Source organism: Seriola lalandi, unplaced genomic scaffold (assembly GCF_002814215.2).
Source record: "Seriola lalandi dorsalis isolate HSWRI2012SDOR001 ecotype SW California unplaced genomic scaffold, Sedor1 jcf7180002054736, whole genome shotgun sequence".
NCBI classification, from domain to species: domain Eukaryota; kingdom Metazoa; phylum Chordata; class Actinopteri; order Carangiformes; family Carangidae; genus Seriola; species Seriola lalandi.
Genome location: NW_019525289.1, coordinates 1,108,278 through 1,134,448, shown reverse-complemented (window position 1 = coordinate 1,134,448; position 26,171 = coordinate 1,108,278). Strand labels below are relative to the sequence as shown.

The 26,171-nt window shown below is 39.5% G+C and overlaps 1 protein-coding gene across 1 annotated transcript in view; it reads left to right on the top strand.

Moving 5' to 3' along the window:
• LOC111668454 (contactin-associated protein-like 4) overlaps nt 1–26,171 on the top strand; it is a 107,307-nt gene that overhangs the window by 38,840 nt on the left and 42,296 nt on the right. The window contains exons 4-10 of the mRNA XM_023424532.2: nt 5,494–5,641; nt 10,029–10,241; nt 16,664–16,839; nt 16,951–17,094; nt 19,124–19,385; nt 20,407–20,556; nt 22,216–22,387. Coding sequence (XP_023280300.1) covers nt 5,494–5,641; nt 10,029–10,241; nt 16,664–16,839; nt 16,951–17,094; nt 19,124–19,385; nt 20,407–20,556; nt 22,216–22,387 — 1,265 coding nt within the window. The remainder of the gene's footprint in view (nt 1–5,493; nt 5,642–10,028; nt 10,242–16,663; nt 16,840–16,950; nt 17,095–19,123; nt 19,386–20,406; nt 20,557–22,215; nt 22,388–26,171) is intronic.

Below are 26,171 nucleotides of genomic sequence, written 5' to 3'. Positions count from 1 at the left end.
TTCTAAGAATTTCCCCACACACTTAAGACAAGATCCTGGTAAAACATCTTAGCCCTTAAGAGGTGAAACACTGTCAGGAGTAGGGAGGAGGATGTTTAAAGGCTGAAGAGTTTATTTAGCAGAGGAGAAAATGGCGGAATGGCAATGAGGCTGGAGAATATTCTCCAAACACTGAATGACAGGGAGTTAATGAAACGTTACAGATTAGATTGTGCGAGGATAATGTCTGTGGTCAGTCTCATTAGAGATGCTCTCACATCTCCCACCCAACACAATAACGCTGTAACACAAGTGATCAAAACACTAACGCTATATGGCAACTGGGAAAAAATGCAAAAGTGCCGCAGTGATGACTTTGGTCTGTCGCAACCTACCGTCGGCACAGTGATCACACAAACGGTAACAGTGCTTTCAAAGCCTCATACTGTGGCGCAGTTCATTTCAGTTCCACTGGATGTTCACACCTTGCAGACATTCATGGACATAGTGGGCTTCCCTGTTGTTGGTATAATTGATGGGAAGCACATCCGTGTTATCGCACCATCAGAAATTGAAGACTTTTTTGTCGACAGTACTGCACCATCCATACTCACATTGTTTTCTGTGCGTACTACAAGATTTTGGACATTGTTGCAGAATGGCCGGGCTCAACAGATGATGCCACGATGCTGTCTGAGAGTGGCCTGAGACAGCTTCTTGAAGGACATGATGTTCCAGCCAGATGCCACTTGTTAGTGGACCGTAGCTATCCATGCAAACCATGGCTCCTTACACCATACCTCCATCCAGACTGGGGAGCACAGCGAAATTACAAGAGGTGGACTGAGCAGTAGCTGAGCATAGAAATATTATGGAAATTAAATTTAAAGAGCAAAAAATGTGTTGGAGTTTCCTAGTAGTTTAAATATTTTCCTCAAACAGCCCACACTGTCATGTATTGAAGGTTATTAATATTATTTGCAGTTGCTTTTAATTAAATTCTTTCCTTTTACCTGTATGGACTTAAAGGGCCAATAAAAAAACCCCACAGACAGTAGTTGAGCATCACATGGAGAAGTGCTGCTGAGGTATTTCTATGATTAGGCCTTTTGATTTCACTGTTCATACTATGCTCATTATCACCAAGAGTGCATTTCTGTTTTCTTGTTTTGTTTGATCAACCAGTCACACCTTTTAAAAGATTGCATCATACCTAACAAACAGGTCAACCACACCTCCTCACTAAGGTCAGAGTTTCTGTCCCTTCCTTTCTCCTTGCTGGAAATTTCTAGGCGAAGTTAAGAGCTGTCCCAGAGTGTTTTCAATGTTTGTGGGGATGCTGTTTGCTGTTTTCCTCTTTTGTCTTTCTTTCTCACTCCATCCTCTTTTTTCTCTTTTCTCAGAATCCTGTGGGTTCTGGGAAATACACTATATCTCTATCTCTCCCTTTATTATCCTTCGTTTTCTGACAATGCTGCTCATCTTCTTTCTTCTCAACATGTGCTTTTCTTTGCCCTCCATTTGTTCCTCTGTCATTTCACTTTGATAATCTCTACTGTTTCTCTTCCCCTTTCTTCCTCCTCTCTTTATTCCTCACTATTTTTCTTGATTTCCCATTCTCAATTAATCTCTCTCTCGTCATGTTTCTTTCACTCTCCCTCCCTGTGTCTGTCAAACGCTGGTGTTGGAGAATTCACATCCTCATCTCTCTAAAAGTAAATGAGATTCTGTCGACTCTTCTGTGGCACTGGTTGAGTAAAGTGCATTTCTCTTTGGCTCAGAGCTTTGAGGAGACGAAACACAAAGCATGTTTCTTTTTTGGTCTTTTGCAGTAACTGTCACACAACCACATATACACAGAAACAATACTCTTGTACACTACCATATGGGATTGTGTTCAACAGACAACAACAGCATTGGTCATTAATTCGGGCACTTAAAATGACCTATGTTTACATATTCCGGACAGGGACCTCTTGTGGCCATGTGAATTATGACTGTTGTCTATGAGGAGAAAAGGTGGAGATAGTGTGACATTAGACTGGAGGTCAGGTTTGCCGGTTGGACGCACCAACAGTGTCACTTTGAACCTGGAGGTGACTGTAGTCTGCATGCTAAAAACTTGATTGAACATCCATGTGAACAAAAAGCAGGATATACAGGATATGCAGCAAATAAATTATAGCTTTACATACAGTTAAATCAGATAATACAAAATAAATACAATTATCCCAAAATCTACTATACAGATACTCTGCTTAAGCACCATGGGTATTCAAAGGGTTAAAAAGTCCCTCAGAAGCGGTGATCTTAAGGAAAAACACGTCTCCAATGTGAAATGTTTTGGGGATATACATGAAATTACGTGACTGTTTAAATGTTGAAAAACACTTCTTTTTTACAACAACAACAAACACAATATCTTTAACCCTCTACTTTGATAGTACAGTAAGCCACCTCCTGGTTCCAGACCTACAGTGAGGTACTTAAAGATCTGTTTCCATAACATATCAATATCTGTTTCTCATTGATACTTAAAGCATAACTTCACTGATCACTGCCTCCCCTTCTCTTTTGCACGCTGCTTTTGTTCTGTACCTGGGGTTGGATGTGCATGCTATTCACTGTCCTTAAACCAAGCAGTTTCAGTTCCATAAATCTAATCAAACTTTAACCACAGAGTTTGCAGATCAGAGCACAGTCTAATTAATCCTTTTTGGCTGGCACTAAACAAAGTCATCCTGCCAATCGAGTTTGCCAAATCAGAGAACCTTATTACCATTTTTTTGCTTAAGCTTGTGCTCCACTGAATTAGATTTAACACTACAGTTTTCAGCTTAACATCGCAGCACATAAGATGGCAGAAAACGTTCATTAGTGAATAAAGCATGGAGAAGAGTTGTGTGTGTTTGTGATATGGATTTGTCATTTGACTCTCAGTGAGTATTGTAGTGTTTTTTGCAGAACATTGTGATGTCACACTGAAGTTGACCTTTGACCATTTGGATATAAAACGTCATCACTTCATTTTATTCTGTTAGACATTTGTGTCAAATTGTGTCATAATGAGCTAATTCATTCTTGAGTTATGGCCAAAAAATGTGTTTTGTGAGGTCACAGTGATCTTGACCTTTGACCTTTGATCACCAAAATCTAATCAGTTCATCCTTGAGTCCAAGTGAATGTTTGTGCCAAATCTCAAGGAATTCCCTTAATGCGTTACTGAGGTGTTGTGTTCATGAGAACCCGAAAACATGACTGTCGCCAGTGTGGAAGCATAAAAGTGACACTGGCTCTTTTTCCCCTTTATTACAATCAAACATTTCATATGAGGAGATCCAGCTCCACTCTCATATGATTCCAGAGGAATTAATAAGTTAATTATGTGTCTAAGCTTTTATTTAGCAGTGGGAGAGCCAGTTGACCTGGATGTCAACTTGGAGGGAGGGATGTAATTAGGATAGATAGCCAGATGGGAGAGCTGGAAAGAGATGAAATGAACGATCCATCAGGTGTTGAGCCCAGAGTCAGAAAGAGACAATTCACTGCTCATACTCTTCATACTCTGCAGAAAGGTTTCAATATGAAGCAGGTTAATGAACTTAATTCCCACAAAGGAAAAGTTTCTAAAGCATAAAAGGTGTCAAACTAAGAGTGTAAGAGTTCTCTTTCATTCTCCATCTGTTTATTAGCTTTTTATACCCAGCATGCTCTGCTTCCACAAACTGTTAGCTTCTGGGAAGGTGGTGTATTTTCAGTGTGATAATCCAACAGGTTGGCAGAGTGGTCAGCTTTATTATACACATCAAGAAACACTATAGAGGCTGCATATATCTCCTGTTGGCTAGATCTGATCCGAATCACATCTTCATATGTATCAGATCCAGTGATAAGTAGATGAGTCAACAAGCGTTCCAGCCTGAACAACAATATAGATCATCTCTGATATGACCCATAGTTGACTGCAGGCGTACTGGACGTTTGTCGTTATGGTTACAATAATAAACAAGTGGTAAATCTTACGTAATCGTCAGGGTTTGGTTATGTTTATGAAAAGATTGTGGTTTGGGTTAAAATAAGTACTTTGTTAAGGTTAGCCTTAATCTTGTTGTTTCGAGGCCCGACCGCAACAGGCTTGTCGTCATCATGAATACAAAATTCATAGCTGCTGCGTGAAAAGAAGTCAGCGCACGGACAGACAAGACAGAGCAGCACAACATCGGCACTGAGCAGCAGCAACTTGTTCAGACCATCGGGGGGAGAGTGAGAAATATCCACAAATCTGTTATATTGTAATTTATTCTCATGCATGTTGCTCGGAGGAGTCAGCAGCAGCATCTCTCCATCCCCTCTTAGGCAGATGCATGAGTGAGTTATTATGGTTACGGTGACACTCCGTGTCTCTGTGGCTCTGAAACTTTCTCGTCATTCCCAGTAATAGGTTTTATGTTTAGTAGCCATGCCTTTACAAAATCATGAATGTAACTACCTCAATACTAAAATCTAAAATCTGACACGCTCTAATCTCTCTCAAATCCATCCCTCAAATCTTACAGCATGTAAGAGGAAGCCTCAAAGCCAATAGGTTTTCTGTGCCCACAGGACAAAGTCTGAACACCAGGCTTTTTTCCAGAGCCCAAAGCACAGTTTGTGTGCATTACAGCAGTCCTCGATTTCAGATAATGTGGGGTAAAATGATCTGCCTTTGAAGTTAGGATTATTCATTCCTGTATAACACAAATGAATTCTGAAGCTATTTGATATTCATTCTGGCGCCGGGCCTGCACCTCTCCAAGATGCTGATCCTGCTGCTAGGAGCAGCCAGGGAGCTGTCCAGCACCTTGGAGAGCATCGTGGCGCAGGGTCCTGGCAGTCGTATTGCTGTCAGAATGCAGTGAGAATAAATGGATAAAGCTCTTCTCTGTATTGTGTGGAATGACATTCTTATTACAGTTCCATACAGTGATTCGATTAATTATTCCATTAAGTCTTTATCCCGACCCGATTACTAGTAACACAGCCCTGGTTAGTTTTACATTTACCATATAAATACATCTGTTTAGCCATGTTAGTGTGGCTCTACGTATATCAGCCAAATTTAGTGCAGATATTCCCTCTCAGGTTAAACTGATGACACTTTGATGATCCCTGAACATTTCATCTAGCTCCATTATCAAGTCAAATTTTTAATTAGCTGTTCTTATATATTTAGTGCTAATTAGCAAATGTTAGCATGCTAATACATTTGGTAAATTGGTAAATATTACACCTGCTTCAACATCAGCGTGTTAGCATTGTCATTGTGAGCATGTTAGCATGCTGATGTTAGCATTTAGCTAACTGCTTCACAGAGCTGCAAGTGTGGCTGTAGGCTCTTAGTCCTGTTATTTTAAAGGCAAACTAGAAAAAAAACTTTCTCTGTGCATGTATATGTGTTTGTAAGATTTTCAAAGTCACATAAATGCATAATGTATACTCAGTTGAGGTATTTCCATTGTGTTTGTGTGTTTTCAGTCTTTTCCAGGTAACAGTAATGCAGACAGTGTGGTTCAGTACAAACTGCAGCAGCCAGCGATCGCTCGCTTCCTCCGCCTCATTCCTCTGGACTGGAACCCCAGCGGGCGGATCGGACTCAGGCTGGAGACTTATGGATGTCCTTATAGTAAGTCTGATCTTCCTTACTGATTAGAATGCTCTCCGCGGTTTTCATCCAGCTGGAAAAATCTCTGGAAACTGGTGTCACTGGTTTCATTCAAACAACCTGCTGAAAGTGTTCACTGACCTCTCGGGAAATTTAGTTTGCATCAAGGATTTCTATGAACCTGAAAAACTGGGAAACCATCATAGGGAATGTACATCTCAACATTCTATAGATTTAATTTGGTTTAAATGAAAGTGAAACACTTTTCACCGTGTACATTTTTTCCATGGATACAAAAACCACAAAGGTTTCCTGGCAGCATTCTCTTGATAATATATTCATGTTTCACAATTAATTTACACACTTGCCTTTGTTAACAGTGTTTTGCAGTGTTTATCTTTCACACAAAGCATATTGATTTAATGGCTTCCTTTTGATCCTCTTTAATTTCTCAGATTACACAACCCATTGCCAGTATCAGCAACTGATTTATTCACACACTATGTGTTTTCAAAGTTACACAGCAGTTATTCGTTTCAGCACTGATTACATCACGTCAAAAAAAACCAAATATTGCATTTTTTGGATTTGAGCCAGGGACTGATTCTGTTTTTAAATAAACAACAGATATGAAACCTGTCACTGCTCCTATTACTTCAGCCATAAAACATGTTGTGGCTTCCATTTCTCATTTCCCTGTGATTTAGGATGAGAACATCTTTACACACATTACATCTTTGCTGAATATTACTTCTCTTCATCTTATTCTTTATCGTCTTCATAACTCTGTTGGACTCACAGTAAAAGATGGAATCACCTGCTTGGCCTATTTTGCTGAAAGAGCAGGTGTTTGTAATGTTTTTGTTTCTCTCAGCATTAGTTTCCTGCTGTGTCTTTGACCTGATTTCTGTCCTCTCAGCTGTTTGTTTACTATATTGTCCCTTCATAAAAACACAACATACTCATGAATATCAAAAACAACGGCACACGTTTACATATGAGCTTGAATATATTGATCAAACAGTAAATATGAATGTGAAAGTATGATTTCCATATAGACTGTCTGGGTTTCTATCCACAGCGGTTAGTGTCAATGTCATTTTTGATACTTGGTTTATCCCTTTATCTGAAAGGTTTTGAAAATAATTTGGAAAAAAGTACATTTTGTTTTGAAAACACATAGCTGATATGCCGGTAAAATAACCTTTTTGAAATGTCACTAGTCAGTTGCTGATGCTTGACACAAGAAATATTCCAAAGGGTTTTCATACAATAATTTCATTAGTCACTAATACAAATAACTACTTTTACAACAAAAGTCTGCTCAGTCAGATACCATAATTGATACAGACTATGTGATCTTTTTAAGTTTGTCTCCTTTTGACTTTTTTTTTTGTGCCAAAGGTTGAACATCGAATTAAAAAATTTTCTTCAAACCTGAAAGTTATGTTTGCTTTCAGTGTATCACATCAAAGTGCACCATGTATCCTTGAGCCTAACAACCGTGCTGAATACCTTTTTTACCTTTCTCTTAAAACATTTCAAGAGCCAATTGTGGTTACAGGTTGTGTATTTTCCAGCCAATTTCCCCGAAACATTCCTCATAATTTCCCAAAATTAGCTTGTATTAAGCTGATTAGTGCGAGGATATTTCTAAGAAAAGCCAATTTGGTTCTAAATATTAGGAAAAATTGAGAAAATCGTTTGTTGTTACGTTTATTGATTGATGGTTATAAGAAATTTTCATGAAGAAATAGGGAATTATGTTATGGGTAAATTAAAAATTGTTCATAAACAAATGCTTATATCCACCAGAGTTCCCTTAGATAGACAAACAGAAATTCTGTATTTGCAAGAAGATTGGGCCTTCCTTGGAAATATTGTAGCAATAAACAGCTAAATACCAGGCTAATTTACAGGAAATTATGAGGAAAGTTTCCTGGTAATTAGCTGAAAAATAGCTAGCTAGCAGGCTCTTCATAGCCTGCATTTTTCTGGTGAATTGCTACCTTTCTTCACATTTTCCCACCGTAGTTAGCTTAAGATCACAGAGTAGAAACTCATTATTTTCACATATATAAAGATATAGAAAGATTTTATATAGATATATATACATATCTATATAAAATCTTTCTCCTTTAAAAGTGCACCAAAGCTTGTTAAAGGTTTCATACTGTATGTGCTGAGTCGCCTCTCTGTCTCTGTGTTCTAACTTCTTGTACTGGAGTCCAGCATATTCGCTCATCAGTTATTCATCATGCTATTTCACCAAGTGTAAAGATTTTTCATAATGTACCCATTTTATATCCCTTAAAACTGTGAAGAAGAAGATTGATTATGAAAAACATTTAAGAGATGAATTTTGATATATTGCGGGTGGTTTGGAAATATTCTCAAGTTACAATAACATGTTTATTAGCCATTGTGATGGTTGGCAGAGTGGTAAACTAATGTAGCATGAACAGCAGAAAAGCAAACGTAATATACTGAAGGGAGCAGAAATATGGCTGCTCGTAGAAAACAGTTTATCACAGTATGAAAAATACAGCCAGTGTAACTGCATTGTTGGTATTAGTCTGTGATCATGACATCGCAAAAGAAAACATCATAATGTGTCTCGGCAGCTATCATTAAAAAAAGATTTCAGACAAAGAACAAAATTGAAGGAGAACATCAGGTTTTCCCCAACAATGACTAGTGAATACACTTCATCATTCAAATCTCTAAAAAATAAAGGCAAAGTATTTGTTATGAGGAGTATTTTAATATAGAATATGTGTCAAATTTAGGTTTTCTGGTCAGTTAACAGGTCATATAACAGGGATAAAGCTTTTAAGGGATGGGGCCACAGGTTTACTCGTTGTTTCTGTCAGTAAAATGTTTCTTGGATAATGCAAATGTTTTGTTCAGAGAACACAATAGTAGGTGTTGTTTTTCTTTCCATCCAAAATAATTTCATCTTCACTGCTTGTATGCCTCATCTCTCGATACAATTTTAGTATCTTTCAGCTCATTGTTTTGGTTTTCGGGGTCACTACTTTACTGTTTTGGTTGACTTTCACCACTTTCATGTGGGTCATTTCCAACTGCAGCCAGCAGCAGTTTTCAGTGAGAAAAGGTAAACTCACTGTACACTACCTTCTCTGAGAGCTATATAGCAAACAGACAAAGATAGCCACTAGCTGGTTAATATACTGGAGCTTTTAGCAGCTTAAGAGTCAGATATGTCTCTCAAGAGTTGGTGGAAACCTAGGTGGAGACAACACACCTCCAAATGAATGATTGTGTTGCTCCATATCTGCTGGATGAGGAAATAGGTAAGTGTTTGCTAAAAGGTTTTCCATATTAACTGTATAAGACACGACAGTATGCCAGTGTTGTGTCTACAGCTTATTTCCACTGCCAACAAGTGATCAATGCAGGTTTAAATCGTAGCACTGTTAATCACAAAGCTGCAAGAACCTTAACGTTTTGCACAGAATTAACCTGTAACCACACACCCCCACAAGTGCACAAGCCCCAAATTAATGTAGCCAAAATAAAGAGTTTACTCTTCTGCAGCCATTTGGTTACAGTTATAACGATGGTCCCCTTTGAAAGATAACTCTTTAAATTTTGCAAACAAATAAAAAATCATAATTAGTATAAGAGATACTGAACCAAAGTTATAAAGACACAAATATGCTGGAAATTTATTTTGCCTCATCTATTTTATTTTTGCATAAAGAAAGATAATGTAAGGTCTATATTAAGGCTGTTTATGTGAAAAACACTTTGGAGACGTAGCCACACGTCTGAACCAATTCTGTGTCAACAGGTCTTAAAACGTTTTGCACAGATTGAACCAGGAGACGGTGTATTTTCAAAGGTTAAACACCTTTTCAAAACCCAGTCCATCCTTTTACTTTTACTTTAATTATAATCAGATAAAATGTAATATTCCAGGATTTAATCTTGTATTGAATGGAGTGAAAGTATATAGATTATCAGAACAGATTTAAAGTAATGGTTGCAGCTTCACACTCAGAGGACGACTCAGCACTCTAGAGCTTCAGCCTGCTGCCCTGTAATCAGCAGGAAATACACTGTCCCTAACAAGCAGCGGACACTAAAGGAGTGATTTATTGATGACAGAACACAGACTCAGACCTGGCTGTCTGTCGTAACTCTGTAAACCACAATATCACAGTAACAGGCAGACGTTCTGTCCAGATGTAGGTGCGTGTGTTTTTTTTGATAGGTAGTATGGACATTATTTGAAGACCTTGAATGTTTACATGGAAATAATAGCAACTCTGACACACAGTTATCTGTTGTGAATACTCTGAAGACCACAGTACGTTCCTCCACACTAAAAGAATGAATTAAAGCACAGATTTTTACCTCTTTCTCTGTTTTTGTATTTCAGCCTCTGATGTGGTGAGTTTTGACGGCGGCAGCAGCAGTCTGGTGTACAGGCTGAGTCCCGGGCCGAGGCGGATGTCCAAAGAGGTCGTCTCTCTGAAGTTTAAAACCCTGAGGATTTCTGGGACATTGCTGCACGCAGTGGGAGAAGGAGGACTCAGCCTCAGTCTGGAGTTAGAGAGAGGAAAACTGCTGCTGCTGCTGCTGCTCAGACAAGGTCCAACATACCAGATACATACAAATACTGATACTGTAACTGACATCTTCTCTTACATACAGTAGTGTGTACAGTAGAGAAAACTCTCCCAACCCACTTATTCAGAGAATACATTGTAAAAGGAGCAATTTGTATGTTTTACTAGTGCTACATAGCATTAACAGCTTTTTACCTACCAGTCTTGCTGAGAGCGTCAGTCATCATTGTGTTTACAAGACTGGTGGGTAAACACCTGTTAATGCTAACGTTAGCTATATTGAAATATTGACCATATTGAAAGCCAAAATGTTCAGAAATGCTACAGGCCAAAAACATAAGCTTAAAACTTAAATGCTGATTAAGCAGGGGTATCACCCAGCAGGTATTTACTACCTACTACTTACACTACTTATTTTTGACTCTTTGGCAAAGACACGTTATAGAGGTTCTACTCTTTGAGGCTGGGAGTCACTTTATGGTTATATTGGCACAAAAATATCTGTATCAGACCGAGGACAATATAAACCCTCTGTAATAACTTTAGATTGGTTTTGGTTGGGTGAGGTGGCCGGGAAGCACTCTGCCACATGATTGGTTTAAATCTTGGCTCACACTCTGCTGCTGCATCTCTGTCTAGTTACAGCTGTGATGGATGGTTCCCGTTTACTGTAGCATGTGTTAGGGCTAGGCTACATGCATGGCTTACTGTCTATACAGAGTGGTGTGTGTGTGTGTGTGTGTGTGTGTGTGTGTGTGTATAAATGGGGTTAAACCAGAGGTTGTCAGGCTGCCATGCTGAATCATCACCATATGGCTCACCTCTCATCAGGAGTCCCATCTGGCTGCTGAAATTCTTTCTCCATCCATCCATCCAGCTATCCAGCCAACCTCTTTATATCTGTTTGCTCCCCTTCCCAAAACTTTCCCTCCTCTCTTCTCTTTCTTTTCGCCTTTCTTTCTGTCCACTTCTCTACCATCTGTTTCTCAAAAACACATCCTTAATCTTACATCATCTGTTCCTCTTTCATAACTCTATTCTACCTTTTATCCATCTGTCACCCACTTCCCTCTTTCTCTTTCTCCTCATTCTCCTCTCACAGAAGTTAAACTTGTGAAATTGCTTCACCTCATAAACAGATGACAGCACATCCTCAAAGAAATTAACATTTTAAAGACAATTTATGACATTTTAAGGAGTGAATCATAACCAAAGGTGTATCACCTTTAAAAAGTAGCCAGACATATCAGGAACATTGATCACTGTAAAAAGTGGATCAGCTTGAAAAACTGTTTCACCTTCAAGACGAACTGTTTTACTAAAACACATTTACCACCTGTGCTTCAAGTGAAAACTCTTCCTCCTTAAACAGAGTCTGTGCCATCTTATCCACATTAAGATGTTTCCGCCTTAAAGACTGCGTCGACTTAAAGAAAAACTGTGTCAGTCACCATAAAGAGGGACTGCAGCTCAGGGAGAGGAAATTAAAGCCATCCATTCAAATGAGAGAAGCTCGACTTCTGCTGCGACTGATCAACACTGAGAACAACAAGCATTATTCACTCCTCATCAGTTTCTGTCCCTCTCTACTCCTCTTTGTTTCCTCGCGTGACTCTTTGCTCTTCTGTTTTTCACCCTTTCTGCTCTAATTAACGTTGTTTGTCTTGGTTTTGTCTCGACACATCTTACACTCCTTTATTCTTCACACACCAGAGGAGACCATTTGCCTTTTTTTAGCTGTACTCGCTTCATTTTTCTGCCTCCTTTCTTTATTATCGCTGTGTCCCTGACAAACACTCACAGACCCTTTTGATACACCCCACCCCCCGAAAACCCTCTCCTCTGTTTTCTTCTTCCTTCATTGTTATGTATCTCTGTCTTTTGGATATGCCAATGCAATTCTTTGCCTCTTTTATTTTTTTAAAGGCTCAACTCAACTCTCTGTCTCACTTTATTTCCTCTTCCTCTTTCTCTCTTTGTGCATGAGTTTTTTTTTTTTTTTAAGGTTACAGATTATTTAAGGTCGTCTGCTGTGTGCATCAACCCTGAGCTCATGCATGGTCCGCTCTGCTGTGCTAACACTAACACATCCAGGTCTGACCCCCATGGAACAGATGCAGTTTGCTTTATGAGGCAACTCTGAGTAACAGCTCTGCATAAGAGCAGCAACACTGCCCTGGAAAACAGAAAAACCAAAACACGAGGCAGAACTTTGATAGTAGATTAACTAGTTTATAGTGGATGCTTAACTCTTGAGCTCTTGTCTTGCACTGTAAAGTTTAATTCTCACACTGTCCTCCACCCTCACCTTCTTTGTGAAAACATTTTTCCACATCAATACTACTTTTCCATTGCATTTTGAAGCTCGCTCAGCCTTTTTATAGACAGCTAAAAGAAATCATCCTGTCAGTAGTTTTCATACTTGAGCTTTTCACAGCAGCTTTGTGTCTGTATCATTTTAAGATAATCAGGTGGTAGGGCAGCTTGCCCGCTGATCTCTGGGTTGGCAGTTTGATCCCAGACTCACCCGATTCCACGTTGCCTTAGGAATGGTATCCTCAAACCTATGCCGGATCAAATATGTGGTTGGTGATCTGCTGTAGCGACCTCTCACCGGAGCAGCCGATAACAACAATAACAACATTTGATGGACACATTAAGAGGCAACATAATTGAAACACAGAATGTTTCTGTATTGCAGTAACTAGCTTCATTTTCAACACAGCTGGCCACATGGAATACCTTCTTTAACATTTAAACCCACATCACATGAAGGGACAGTGGTTACCTCATAGCCTTGATGTAGTATACCAGTCAGTGAATCACATGACTCGCTGTGCTGTGGGGGTATAATTCGCAGATTGCCCCTGTTGGGTATAATTAAGTTTTTCTGACAGGAAAATCTCTCAACACATATCAAATCACCACACATAATGTTCAGTGTGAAATGTTGATTAAAACCAGAGAAGCCAGATTCTTGGCAGTTGTTACCAGTGGCTGATGCAAGGGACAATTTGGCTTTTTTGGCTTCATATAACAAGAAGCAGGTAGATACAGTAGAATTACCACTTGTGTGTAGTAACCTGTATTTAATACTAATACTAGTACATAATCCAAGTCACTGTTTCCTCATGTTCCCCATACTGTCAGTGACTTTAATGAGTTACATTATGATGCACGTCTTTGTTTTGGTCTGATCGTTTCTTATGTGTTTGACACAGAAGAAGACACTGTAACTGCTGTGAATACGACTGTCTTCATTCTTTCATCTTGTTCCTTCATTTCATCATATTATGCAGAATCGACTCTATATTCAATCAGTGCAAAAGTGATTGATGTGATAAAAAAAAAACACAAAAGGAAAGTTGTGAGGCAGCAGAACTTCAAACAAGCCTCCCACTCTGTGACCCCAAGTTGGGACTCATTGCAGAGCTTCGGTCTCATGCTTATTATGGGACAGAAACTGTGCTTTATGAGAGCTAGTTGCTCAAATAATTATACCAGCATGTTTTCTGATGAGAGCCGTCAGTGTCTTTCTCCATCAGCAGATTTTGAGCAGAGATAATAGAAGGTCAGACAAGATACAATGAGGTGATACTGTGTAGAAGACACGGGCAGAACTTTATACATGAACATGATTATTAGTTTAGCACCTCAATACCTGTGCAACAATAGTCTGTTTATGTTTGCTCTACCAAAAGTTTAGTGTCGTGTTCATGGACAGCCGCATACATTTTATCCACAAAAAACAGGTCCTTGTCGCGATAAAGAAAGCTAATATTAGAAACAAGGTCACAACACACAGGAACACTTCATCCTTCTCTATTCTCAGTTTTACCTGAAAAGGCTTGGGATGAATTTGCTTGAGACAGATGTCATTCAGGAGTTGGCCAAATGCACAGATCACTCTGTTGCTCTGTCTTTGCTCCTGATATTCGAGAATTGTTTTTTTCTTTTTTTTTTAATGTCTAATTTAATATCAGTATGAATTTGTGTTGTATTTAAGTTGAGAAATGATTCAAGTAGCTGAAGAATCCTGCTTCATTTTATATGTTATATTTTTTTTTTTATGCTTTTTTTATATCTGAAACAGATCTTCAGTTTCGAGAGAGATTTCATTATCACAGTGCTTCCTGACTGATAAGTCCAGTATTTAGTAAATAAGGTCTTGTGAGACGTAGTTGGATTTGTAAGGCTAGAGTTAAGTAATCTTTGACTTTAATTGGCCCATTTTCTCACAAAAGAATTGTCCAATGTGTTGGTGCAACTGTGACCTTTGTCAAAAGTATCAAAAGTTATTAAGTCACATTCTAATACTAGAGGCACCAGTGACAGCTACTTAGAGCAGAGACGTCTAGTGAAGTCGTTATATTTTACAATTTAACATCTAATAATAACACTGCTGCTTTGTAAGGCTCTGTCAAGTGATGCCACCAATTCTCTGTTGACTTAAAGAGTAAAGTATAAATGTAAAATTTTAAAAATAGACAAGCAAGTTTTGAAAGTCAAATATGTCAGTAGTTGGCCAAACTATTGTTATTTTGTGCTCTGAATCAGAAAAAGTCCAAGGTAAATTGACCTTTTATCAATTGTAAGAAGTATAATTATTGTACAGAAAAAGGTCAGTGGTGAAAAAGTAAGGACCAGAAAGACTCACAAGAGATTTCTGAAGTGCTCTGACGATCTCAACTTCCACTCTGTTGCTACTACACTGAAAAATGAGTTCACTGCCAAGCAGTGGGTGGGAGAGAGAGCAATGGAGAGAGAGAGAGACTAAGGGTAAGACAATGATAGCTCTATATATTAGTAACAATAAAGTGAGTTTCTATTTGTTTGCCCTCGGACCTCCCATATTGATTCCTACTTTCTCTTTCCATTCGAGCAGTAATGAAATCATCCATCCAATGAAACACTTGATCATGAAGTCCTCTCCCTCTCCTCTCTACCTCCAGTAGCATAATAATTATTCCATTAATCAGTGCCAGTAAAGGGATATTATGTGTTTTTAAGTCTTACCATCCTTCCTCTCATATTGATTGCCCCGTCTCTTCCCACTCGTCCACACTGTGATTAAATAACTCATCACAATGAATGCGTTGACGGGATAGGCTCCCATCTTAACTCTCTCTTTCTGGATGAAATTGTTTTTCTCATCCACATTATAGATATCTCACAAAACAGGCTGAAATATCAAAGATACATTTGTCCATCATCTTCCAAACTGTCTGTGTTTGTCTCTCTGAAGCTGGAATTGTCTCTCCCTGAAGAATATCTGATACATTTTTAATGACTGACTGTATTCAGCTCTTTCTACAGTTCCTTCCTCGACAAAGTTTCTCTTCCTAGTACTGGGGGGGGGGGGGGGGCATCTTCTTATTTGGACCGGCTGGTGCTCATCTATCATTAATGATGTCTCCCTATGTTTCTTGTGTTCAGATTAGGCTTCATCACATATTTGGCTTCAGTTCTCAGTATGCAGATATCCAGTAGTTCCTAATGAGATGAGAGACGGTGACCTAGCTGTGCTCGTCTCTGTGGGATACTGAAAAAAATGAAATACTTAGACGCAGCGTGGAGGCCAGTGTGTTGTTGCTGTCACTGTGCTGTCGTTCCCATGACACCAGGTCAGACTGTGAGAAAGAAGCAGAGTAGTGGGTCAGATAATGATGAGACAAACAAACAACAGACTGTCATGTTGGATAACTAAAGACTGAAACAGGGAAAAAACAGCCAAACAAATTACAAAAGGAAAAAGGAAATAGATAACTTGCTGTTACACCTGATAGAGGCAAACATATCAAATAACCAGAATAAAGAGATAACAGTGAAAGAAACACACTAACAAGTCAAATAGCTTTGGTCGATTCAGTTTCCGAATGAAGTGGAGTTTCATTTTATGCAGGTTATTTTTCTTTTCATGTCGAGTTGAGTCTTTGCAAATTAAACCATGATGATTTGTTGATTAAAAGACTGAGTCTGTCTCTGTAATTTCCATTTCTCACTGTGTGATTAGTTTTCAGTAGCAGTCTATTTGTGTGTCTGCTTTATCTTCTCTCGCCTTGTTGTTTGTTGTCTTTACCTTCTCTTCTTCCTCTTCACGTTTGTCACCTTCCTCCTCTTCCTCCTCGCTCTTCCTGCACCACCCTTGTGTGCCTTTTCCTCTCCTTTTTATTCTGTCGCCTGTCTTACTCCTAATCTTCCTCCTCCTTTTCATCCTTTTTCTCATCATGCCGTCTTCTCAACTATTTTCTTTCTTTACTTTCCTAGAAGTCACCCTTTCTCCTCTGCCTTCACCACCTCAACATTTTCATTCCTCCTTCTGTCCAATCTTCATCCCCCCCTTGTGTTTTTCACCTCATTTCACCTCACCTGCTCTTTTCTCTTCTTTCATTCCTCCTCTTTACCACCTATCTAATCCACCCCTCCTCCTTCTCCTCCCTTCCAGGTGGGACTTCTTCCTCTGAACCTCAGCGTCTTGCCTCCCTTGGCAGCCTGTTAGATGATCAGCACTGGCATCATGTCGCAGTGGAGCGGCGAAGTGTTCACCTCAACCTCACTGTGGACAAACACACTGAGAGGGTTCAGATCCCTGCAGAGTTCAGCCACTGGGACATCGAACAGGTGGGATGAAGCACACTGCCCTCAAACAGACACACACCTATGTAAACATACATGCATACACATTTATATATTTCATTATGCCATTTTGTGTTTCTTTTCATCCCCATACAGCTGAGTGTAGGAGCAGCCAAGAGCCTTGACTCCCAAAAACCAGTTGTCTCCAAGAACTTCCATGGCTGCCTGGAAAACCTGCTGTACAACGGCCTCAACCTGATAGAACGAGCTAAACACAATAACCAGCAAGTTACTCTAATGGTAAGTCCATTAAAGCTTGAACATCCACTTACTGTAATGGTTAGCTCTGCTAACAACCTCGGGTTTAATGTGACAAGTAGCTAAAAAACAACAGTACCACTTGACTGACTTTGTTACAATAACTTGATATTTGCATCTAGTAGTTGTACAAGTTGTATAATGTATCTCAACAGAATTTCTAACCTCTTTCCGTGTAGTGTTTTAGTTTTACAGTATACATTATTAGTTTTACAGAGTATAGTATTTTACAGTATTTACAGTTTTGGTTTACCTCATTTCCAGCAGCAGTAGGCAGCTGTTTTTAGCAAAAAAGCTCTGATAAACCCATCGTATGCTAACTGTCCTACTCTGCAAGCACTTCTGCTACCCATACTGCTGCTGCTGCTCAACATTCTGTATTATAGCATATTGTATTATTTTGCATTACATATAGTTTAGCGCTCATTGAACTTTTTTAAGGTGGTAAGCTTGTCATCATCACTTGCCAATATTTCACTTGGTTTCCACTTTGTTTACATGCTTGTTGGGAGTGAAGAGGTCAGAGCCAAAATGACAAAAACCTGCTCTGTACATACTCATCATCTTCAGATACATAACTGTATTGATCAATTAAAAGATAAGCAATCAGCTCAAAATGCAAGATACAAGGAGAAATACTTGCTTAAATAACTTTTTTGGTAGCATATAGAGTTGTTTTTAACTTTTCCAGTGTGATGATGACAGATCACATAAATCATTTGGAGAAAGCACAAAGCCTTGATGTTCTGCCCCTCAGACTCTCTGGACTCTGGACACCGTGTGAGAGAGAATAAGCGTCAGTTGCTGGAGCTGTGCCACCTAAAATAAAAACTGCAGGCTAGATTTGGCCCTTCACAAAATTATTTTTGGCAAAACACCATGACACACATTCACTGAGGTTCATTCACTGCGAACCGATTCCTTCACATCCATAAATAACTACAGATCACCATCTAGAACGTATGAGGTTGTGTATGTCTACATGCATGTTCACAGAGCACCGCGGGGAAATCATCTGGATGCTGGTGCTGCTGCTAACAAGCTGCTAGCTGGTTAATGAAGCTAATGAGCGCCTAACGAGGTCAGTGAGTGATGAGGGGGCAGAGGAAAGTAGACGCTGGTTAGATTTACAGTAACGCTTCCTCGTCTTTGTCATTAGGACCTTTGGATGATTATACAATGACAATAAGTGGAGCGAGCTCAGTGGAGCTCTGGCCTGTTTCTAATAAATGATCTCTCATTACAGCAAAAGAGCAGAGAAGCAAGAACTATTGGAAAAAATATTCAGAGATTCACATGCATGGCTGCAGGTCTAATAGAGGCTGTTTTACAAGAGTACTGTAGCTCTTAAGGTAGTAGAGTATTAACACAGTTATGGTCCTCTTTAATAGAGAGACCACTTTTGGCCGTCTTAAGGGCAGGTTAACAAAAATAGGTAGAGGCTTCACTGATGTTTGTGAGTGAGGGGGATTTTGGGCGTGCATGTGTGTTAGTGAATGCTTTTTGGGCGATTTTATAGCTCACTTTTTTCTTTATATTTTGCAGTAGTGCTGTATCCTCCACCATGTACTTTCATATATCACTTTAACAGCTCTACAAAGGGCTTTTAGATGTCATCTGTGTTTCCGGAGCATTATAAAGATAGCAGGCTGATATTCCCAGCAGAGACCTGGGAGTGTAATATATTACTGCTGCAGCTTTAGCAATGAACCGTGTCATTACCACAACTCAAAACAATGGACCGCGGTGGAAATGTCTATATACTGCTGTTCACATACATATCCACCCTTCCACACATCTGAGCTGGGTGACATTGGGTCTCCTCAGTTTGCATTCATGGCTTTTATTCTCAAGGAGACTTGCTGATGAGATCACTGTGACATGAGGTCACGCCGACAGGCCCTCTGCAACTGATTAATATTCATGTTTCATGTTGTTTTATCTCTCTAATAATCATTTTCCTGTCTCACTTCCTCTCTCTCTGTCTCTACTCTGCATCTCTCCGTCTCAGGGCAACGTGACCTTTTCTTGTGCTGAGCCAGTTTCCGTTGCCGTGACGTTTCACGGCCCCCAGAGCTTTCTCCAGTTGCCAGGGGCACCCGCATCAGGGGGTGTGTCAGTGGGCTTTCAGTTTAGGACGTGGAACAAGGCGGGGCTTCTGCTCACCTTTGACCTCCCTCACAAAGGGGGTGTAGTGTGGCTCTACCTGAGTGAGGCCAGACTGAGACTACAGATCCATAAGGATGGCAGGGCACTGCTGGAGCTCAGTGCAGGTCAGTTTAACTAATTATAAAACTGATTCTTAGCCCTTGCTCTCTGGCCCAAATTTCTAAAAGGTAAATACCAACGTTTAAAGCCAGACATCTTACATCTAGTTAAGGAGCATCAAACATATACTTTGTGTTATACTTTATATTTGTTTGATTTTACATGGAGCTGTCCAGTCTGGATTACCAGCTGTGCAAAGTGGGCCCCAGACCCCCATTTCTACTTCATATCATTTGGGTCTATTTAATTTGATGAAGGCACTGAGACAGGATAAAAACTCGGACTGATCCTCCATCTTGTGTCACTGGTCTTATAAAAGGACTCTGTCAAAATCTAGTTTAAAAACCTTCAATATTTCAGTTTATATCGAGCTCATGTATTGTGTTATTATGTTGTATCAAATTGCTTCCATTTTTTCTTTGTCAAGTAACAAGCACAGAAAGCCCAGGGCAAGGAAGCATTATTCCATTATCTGAGAACTGTAATGCTGCATCCAACAGTTAGTTTCATCGTTATTACATCTGACAATCATTTTCTTTAAAAATGGATTGATTGTTTGGTTTAAAAAATGTCAGAAAATTGTGAAAACTGCCCATCATTATTCCCTGATACACAAATAAACATTTTCAAATTGCTTTTATTGTCCAACCAACAGTCAAAAACTCAAAGGTAGACAACTGGGTATAATAGCAAATATTCAGATTTTAGAAGCTGGTACCAGTGATTCTTTGGTATTTTTTGCTTAAAAAAATGACATTAGCTATTAATCAGTTATCAAGATTGTTGCCAATTACATTTCTGTCATTCAACTGGTTGGTTTCTGTGTTTTTGGGGAAATAATGAAACTGCTATGAACAGTGGGGGTCAGGAGGGGGCTAACAACAAATGTTTGCCCCAGGGCCTCAAAGGAGGTTAAGCCAGCCATTGAAACACACAATGAGCAATGAAGCAGATTGTGCCATTGTTTTTGTAAAAATGCTACATCAATAAACCTTAGAAATCTTTTTGTCACTGAATGGTCTTCAGGTACGGCTCTAAGTGACGGTCAGTGGCATTCAGTGGAGGTAACCTCTGGACGAGGACGTCTGACCATCGCTGTAGATAAAGAAGAAGGAGGCGTCACTCATGCCAGCCCCTCATTTCCTGTCACCGTAGGAAGTCAACTCTTCTTTGGTGGTAAGAGTGGAAAATATATCATCAATATCAGTTAATATACTGTAGAAGGATCTGATCAGTAAGCCATTATAGCACACCAAACTAAAAAAAAAAAAAAGGCATTTTTCACATGAGTGCACTGGACATGCCTTGATAATCGTTTTAATTAATTTTCACAGGAGAAACACAGCATTCATTTACATTAGTGATGTAAATTAATGCTCAGAAGTATTATTGCCACGCTTAATTATGGTTCTAGCTCATTTTGCAGCAGCTGAGTGATAGTTAAGCTATATTAGGATTTTGGATTTATTTATTCTCGTTTTAGGAATATTTAACTAAAGGATGAATTTAATGCCTCTCATTTATAAATTAAACAATTTATTCCTGTCTTTCATGTCTGGATTTAACTTCATTTCACCCACACTCCCCCTTTTCTTTTGATCCCAATGCCTGCCAGGGCCCAGACTGTCACACTAAATGCAACTGCCGTCTCAATTTTTGTTTTATTTATATATTTATTTGCATTTTGTGAAATATTTTTATGGGCCTAATAGTATAGTCACAGCAGAGCACTGACTCCAAAATGAATCTATTTCTGTTTCACTGTGGTTCAGATTAACTTAGTCATATTTGCCCTTAAAGTTATGTATTAATATTTGAAAGTGTCTGACATTTTATATATTGTTCGATACAGTCGGTGTCATCAAGACTCACCTCTACAACTGTGTGTGCGCTGAGCCAAATTTAGCTTCTGGCTGTTTCATGATGAAAGTTATAAGTCTGCTTTATCTTTCTCCTTTCCCTTCCTTCCTCTCTCCTCTTTCTCTTAATATGTTCTTTCCTCTCACTCTTCTCTCCAGTCTTTTCCTCCATTTTCCCTCTGTTTCATTCTTCCGACCGGCTTCCTCACAGCCTTTTTTTTTCTTAATCTCATCTCTTTTGTCCTCTCTCTGCTCAGCAATATTAGAGTCCAGCCATGTTCTTTTACTGCTCGAGGCTTTTTATCCTCCTGCTCATACTGTACACACTTATACATTTGCACAAATGCACTCACTATCTCCTCTTTCACATTAAATTGACTATGGACTACAAAGGAATTTAATTAAGGCTTGACCTGCTGTATATTTGCATTACTCCAGATGCTTTAAAATACGTAATCCAGCACAAATCACTGCTCAGTTCTTGGTGTGGTAGAACATTTTTACCACGGTGCTACTTTATGCTGCTCTTCAGTAAAATCAGAGTAGGTTTTTAAACCCTACAGAACTGTCCACACCATGAGTGCACATTAATTAGTGTGTTTTCAGCCATTACCTAAACTTGTAGTGAATTTTAATCATCGCAGTGGGTTGTATTCCACTTTGGCTGTGATGTATCCGCCATTTGTGTTAATAGTTTCATAATACACAAGCAATTGACTGTGTTTAATCATGTTGAATGGTGCTCGCTGTGTCATCTATGAAATCTTATTTGCCTCGAGAAACGTCGAGGGGAGATTGAGTCGTTTATAAAGCATTGGGTAAATCTAAAAAGTGAGTCACCTTCTTGTACCATGAACTGTTTGTGTACTTCACTTTTATTTTCTTCTGAGATCCCATTAGTGTTTTTTGATTGGATCAATGCTGTCATGTCACCTTCCTCACTGTTGTTCTGTTCTCTTTTCCCTTTCCTGTCCAGGTTGTCCTACTGAAGACGACAATCAGGAATGTAGAAACCCCTTCGATATCTTCCAGGGCTGCATGCGTCTCCTCACTGTGGACAACCAGCCAGTGGACCTGATCCTGGTGCAGCAAAGACTGCTGGGAAACTACAGCCAGCTGCAGATTGACATGTGTGGCATCATTGACAGGTCAGAACCACCAAAACCCATCTTAGTGGTCGACAATTAAACCATGATCTCACCCTTTCTGCCATTACCGAGACAATGAGACTTCTCGGCAGATACACTTAACATGGTACTCCTTAGATAATTCTAACCACAAAATGTGCCCATTATTCATTAATCCTCAGTTGTTATTGATATTTGGAGCCTGGTGTTAAGGGACTATGGTGTGGGAAACCTTAGAGCGTTCAGTCCAGATTTATGTTGTTTTTCTGGTTAAATTATCCTCCCAACAGAGTGGGAGTGACAGTTCAGTGATCATAACTCTCCTGCCAGCAGTGGGTTTTGAACCCGCGAGGGTTTTGTGCCCACTGCATTAGGAGTGCAACGCCTTAACCACTCAGCCATCCTGCTTTCCACATTCCTTAACTTTCAATGGCTAAGATCCAGCAGTGTAATAAAACCATCTGTTCTTTACAGCCCAACAAGCTTATCAAGGTCGTCAGAACACAACTGTGGGATTGTAAGTGTATTAGTCTGAGTCACCAGATGTAGACTGTGGGTAAAAGCCTGCCATCGACTGTGTATTAGAGGCACTATTCTCCTCCAGCGCTGGCTATGCAAGACTATAAGTGTATGAGCAACGTGTTAAATTATAATTTAATGTGACAATTTGGCCAATTTTACTATGAAGGTAGCACATGACCTTTAAAAACATCGGTGCTGCACAAGAAGCACAGTTGAGATCATATTATAGTTCAATTTTAAGCCCAGTAACTTAAATACCTAAGAGGCTGAGCTTGAAATGTCAAACATTCAGCCTTAATCACACTATCCAAGCCGTCCTGATCACTGCACGCAAACATACACTACACTTAACTAAGCTGTGTTCAATTCTACCGAGGGTGGGGATTTAACCCACATGGGCAGAGAACTGTTGGACGTTTAAGCCCCACAGCTTAACCTCTCAGCCATCCTGGTTACTCCAGTTGTTCACTTTCAGTACCTGCAAGACTCACAGAGCAACATGTTTTGTTCTTCAGGCTCTGAGCTTCAGCACGTTCAATTTTAGATAAAATAACGGATCCTACATTAAAGTGCAAAGTCTCTCAAAGCTTTCATTTCAGTAGGTTTACATCAAATATAATAGACTTGTGTAGGAGATATAGCCCCTTTTACACACAGTGCCCAAAGTTTAGGAGTTCAAAAGGAATAACATATTCTTGATATATGTCCATGTTTGAAATATTAGAACACATGATTAAATTGTAGCACTACAAAGTACAGAGTTCAGTATCTGGAGTCATGTTCTGTCAGTCAGAAGTTTGTTACATTAGTTTTATTCTCTACAGAGCTGCCTTGATTATTTTGTCACTCAACTTTATATGAGACACAACTTTTGTGGAAGTGAAATGTAATTCTTCTATTTTTTTGGCAGACTAATTTATTTGTGAGGGGAAGTGGTGCGAAGAGTTGGATCCAGGAAAGACACAAACAGACACACACACACACACACACACAAAGAATCAACAGCATGCACACACACTCACAGTATTTCCATTAAGGAATGGAGAATTATTGTTCAGTGGAGACCTGAGGTGTGAAATAACCACTGACAGCCCTGTTTGTTTTATGATCTCCCTCATATCTGACAAATCAATGTTTCTTCTTATATTTCTCTCATCTGTTTCTCACTAGAACGCAATGTGTTATTTTCATGTGTGTATCAGTTTGCACCATGCAAAATGCCATTTTTAGTATATTTTTTGGGGGGGCTTTTTATGGATAGCACAGTAGAGAGAAACAGAGAGAGGGGGGAATGACATGCAGTAAAGGGCCGTCCGATGCGGGATTCGAACCAGGGCCGACTGTAGCCTCTACATATGAGGCGCCTGCTCAACCCACTGGGCCACTCGACGCCCCAATCATTGCCATTTTTAAAGCAGAAATCTTCAAATTTATTATTTGATCTAATTTATTTATAGTATTCCACTCTCTGTTGATGTGAGGAGATTTTATTCTGCTTTTATTCCTGCTGGAGCCATTTTATACTGAGGCTATGTAGGTTGCTTTGGCATCTACCAAAGGCTTTCAGTTTTCTGTTTGATGGCATCCTAATGGCCGAGGGTTGGAGGTGCCGATGATGTAGCTGGTGGGTGTTCAGCTGTGGACCGCTGCATTTTGAATGTGATCCCCCATTTCTCTCTCTTTCCTCCCTCATCCCCTGTCATCTCTCTACTGTGCTATCTAGTGCCGACATAATGATTCCCCATCCCCACCCACATCTACACTGAAGTACACCACAGAGAGAGAGAGAGAGAGAGAGATACACTGTATGTCCAATAAAAGGTGTGCAGGCATTAAAAGACCACCTACCTTTCAATATTACCTTTCAGTTTTCTTGAGTATAATAATAGTGATGATAAACTTTAGTTATATGTCACTTACTTACTCACTTAAGGTTACTAAGTGCTTTACAATGCAAATGTAATACGAGAGAGATCTGTAAAACATGATCTAACAAGACTAAGAGTCTACAGCCATGCTAGCAGCTCTGTGAAGCTGCACTTTGCCCATGTGATGATATTTAGCAGGTATTATGTCATAAACCAGAGCATTGACACTTTGGTCTGCGTTGGCACAAGATGAAAAGTCGTCCCGGGGGAAAATGAATGTCTAAACCAAACGTCATAGAAATCCATCCAGTAGTTGATCAGATATTCCGCCTCAAACAACAATTGTCAACCACATCGTGGCAGCAGAGGAAAAGCCAACAAGGAGTAAGATTCATCCTCTAGGGACCATGAATGTCTATACCAGAAGTCACTGACAGGTGGACCGCAGTCCAGATCCAGACTCGGATGCCACACTAGCCTATAAATTATTGAGAATTATTATATTTATTAGAATTATTATAAGTGTTTGTATTTATAACCGTTGCAGCTTTTTTAGCCTTTATAGCACAGGTCACATGATGTTACTCAGCCAATCATTGCAACTCTAGTCAGACAGTGAGAGACACACACAGGGCAGAGACGACGTTGGAAAAAATAAGTGGGGAAAGAGAGAGAAAAGGAGATGTTAAAGCTGTTCATTTGTTAAGATGTGAAATGAGACTTAACCATAAAGAAGAGAAATGGAGACACTTTTTACAATTTTGTAAATTTTTTACCAATGTTTAACCAATATTCTGGACCTTTGCTTGAGAAAATGACGTCACTAAAAACACAGCACAATTAAAGGAACAATTGCAACAATTACTGTATGAAACCTCCTGTAGGCAACAACCAGCAAGCACACATTCATATACATACATATACGAACACAGCTACGCGCACCAGCCTCCTCACAGAGGGAGAATTTGCTCCGGTGGGTTTAATTAAATATCTTCCTGTTTCAACTTTTATCAGATTAGTATTCAGCAGAGTCTACTCACAGGAACAGAACAAGAGAAAAACCACAGCTTTTGTTGCGGTTTCCCTCACCGTTACTCTGTTGATTAAACCGAGGGTCCATGGGATGTAAAGTTTAAAGGAAACTGGAGTTGTAGACTTAGCTTCCATATGCTTCTCTTTCCTCAGCTGTTAAATCTGTGTTTGTGTGTGTGTGTCTGTGTGTGTGCGCGGGCTTAATAGCAGTATAACCCCATGCAAGGAGTACAATGTAGAAGCAGCCATGCATTTAATAGATTTGACCCATCATTCTTACAGTCAGATCTAATTTACCTCAGGTGTAGTCTGCATTCACATTGTAGTTACTTGGTCAGAAAGTCAACATTATTTCCTGAACAACTTTTTTGCTCTGTGTGGGC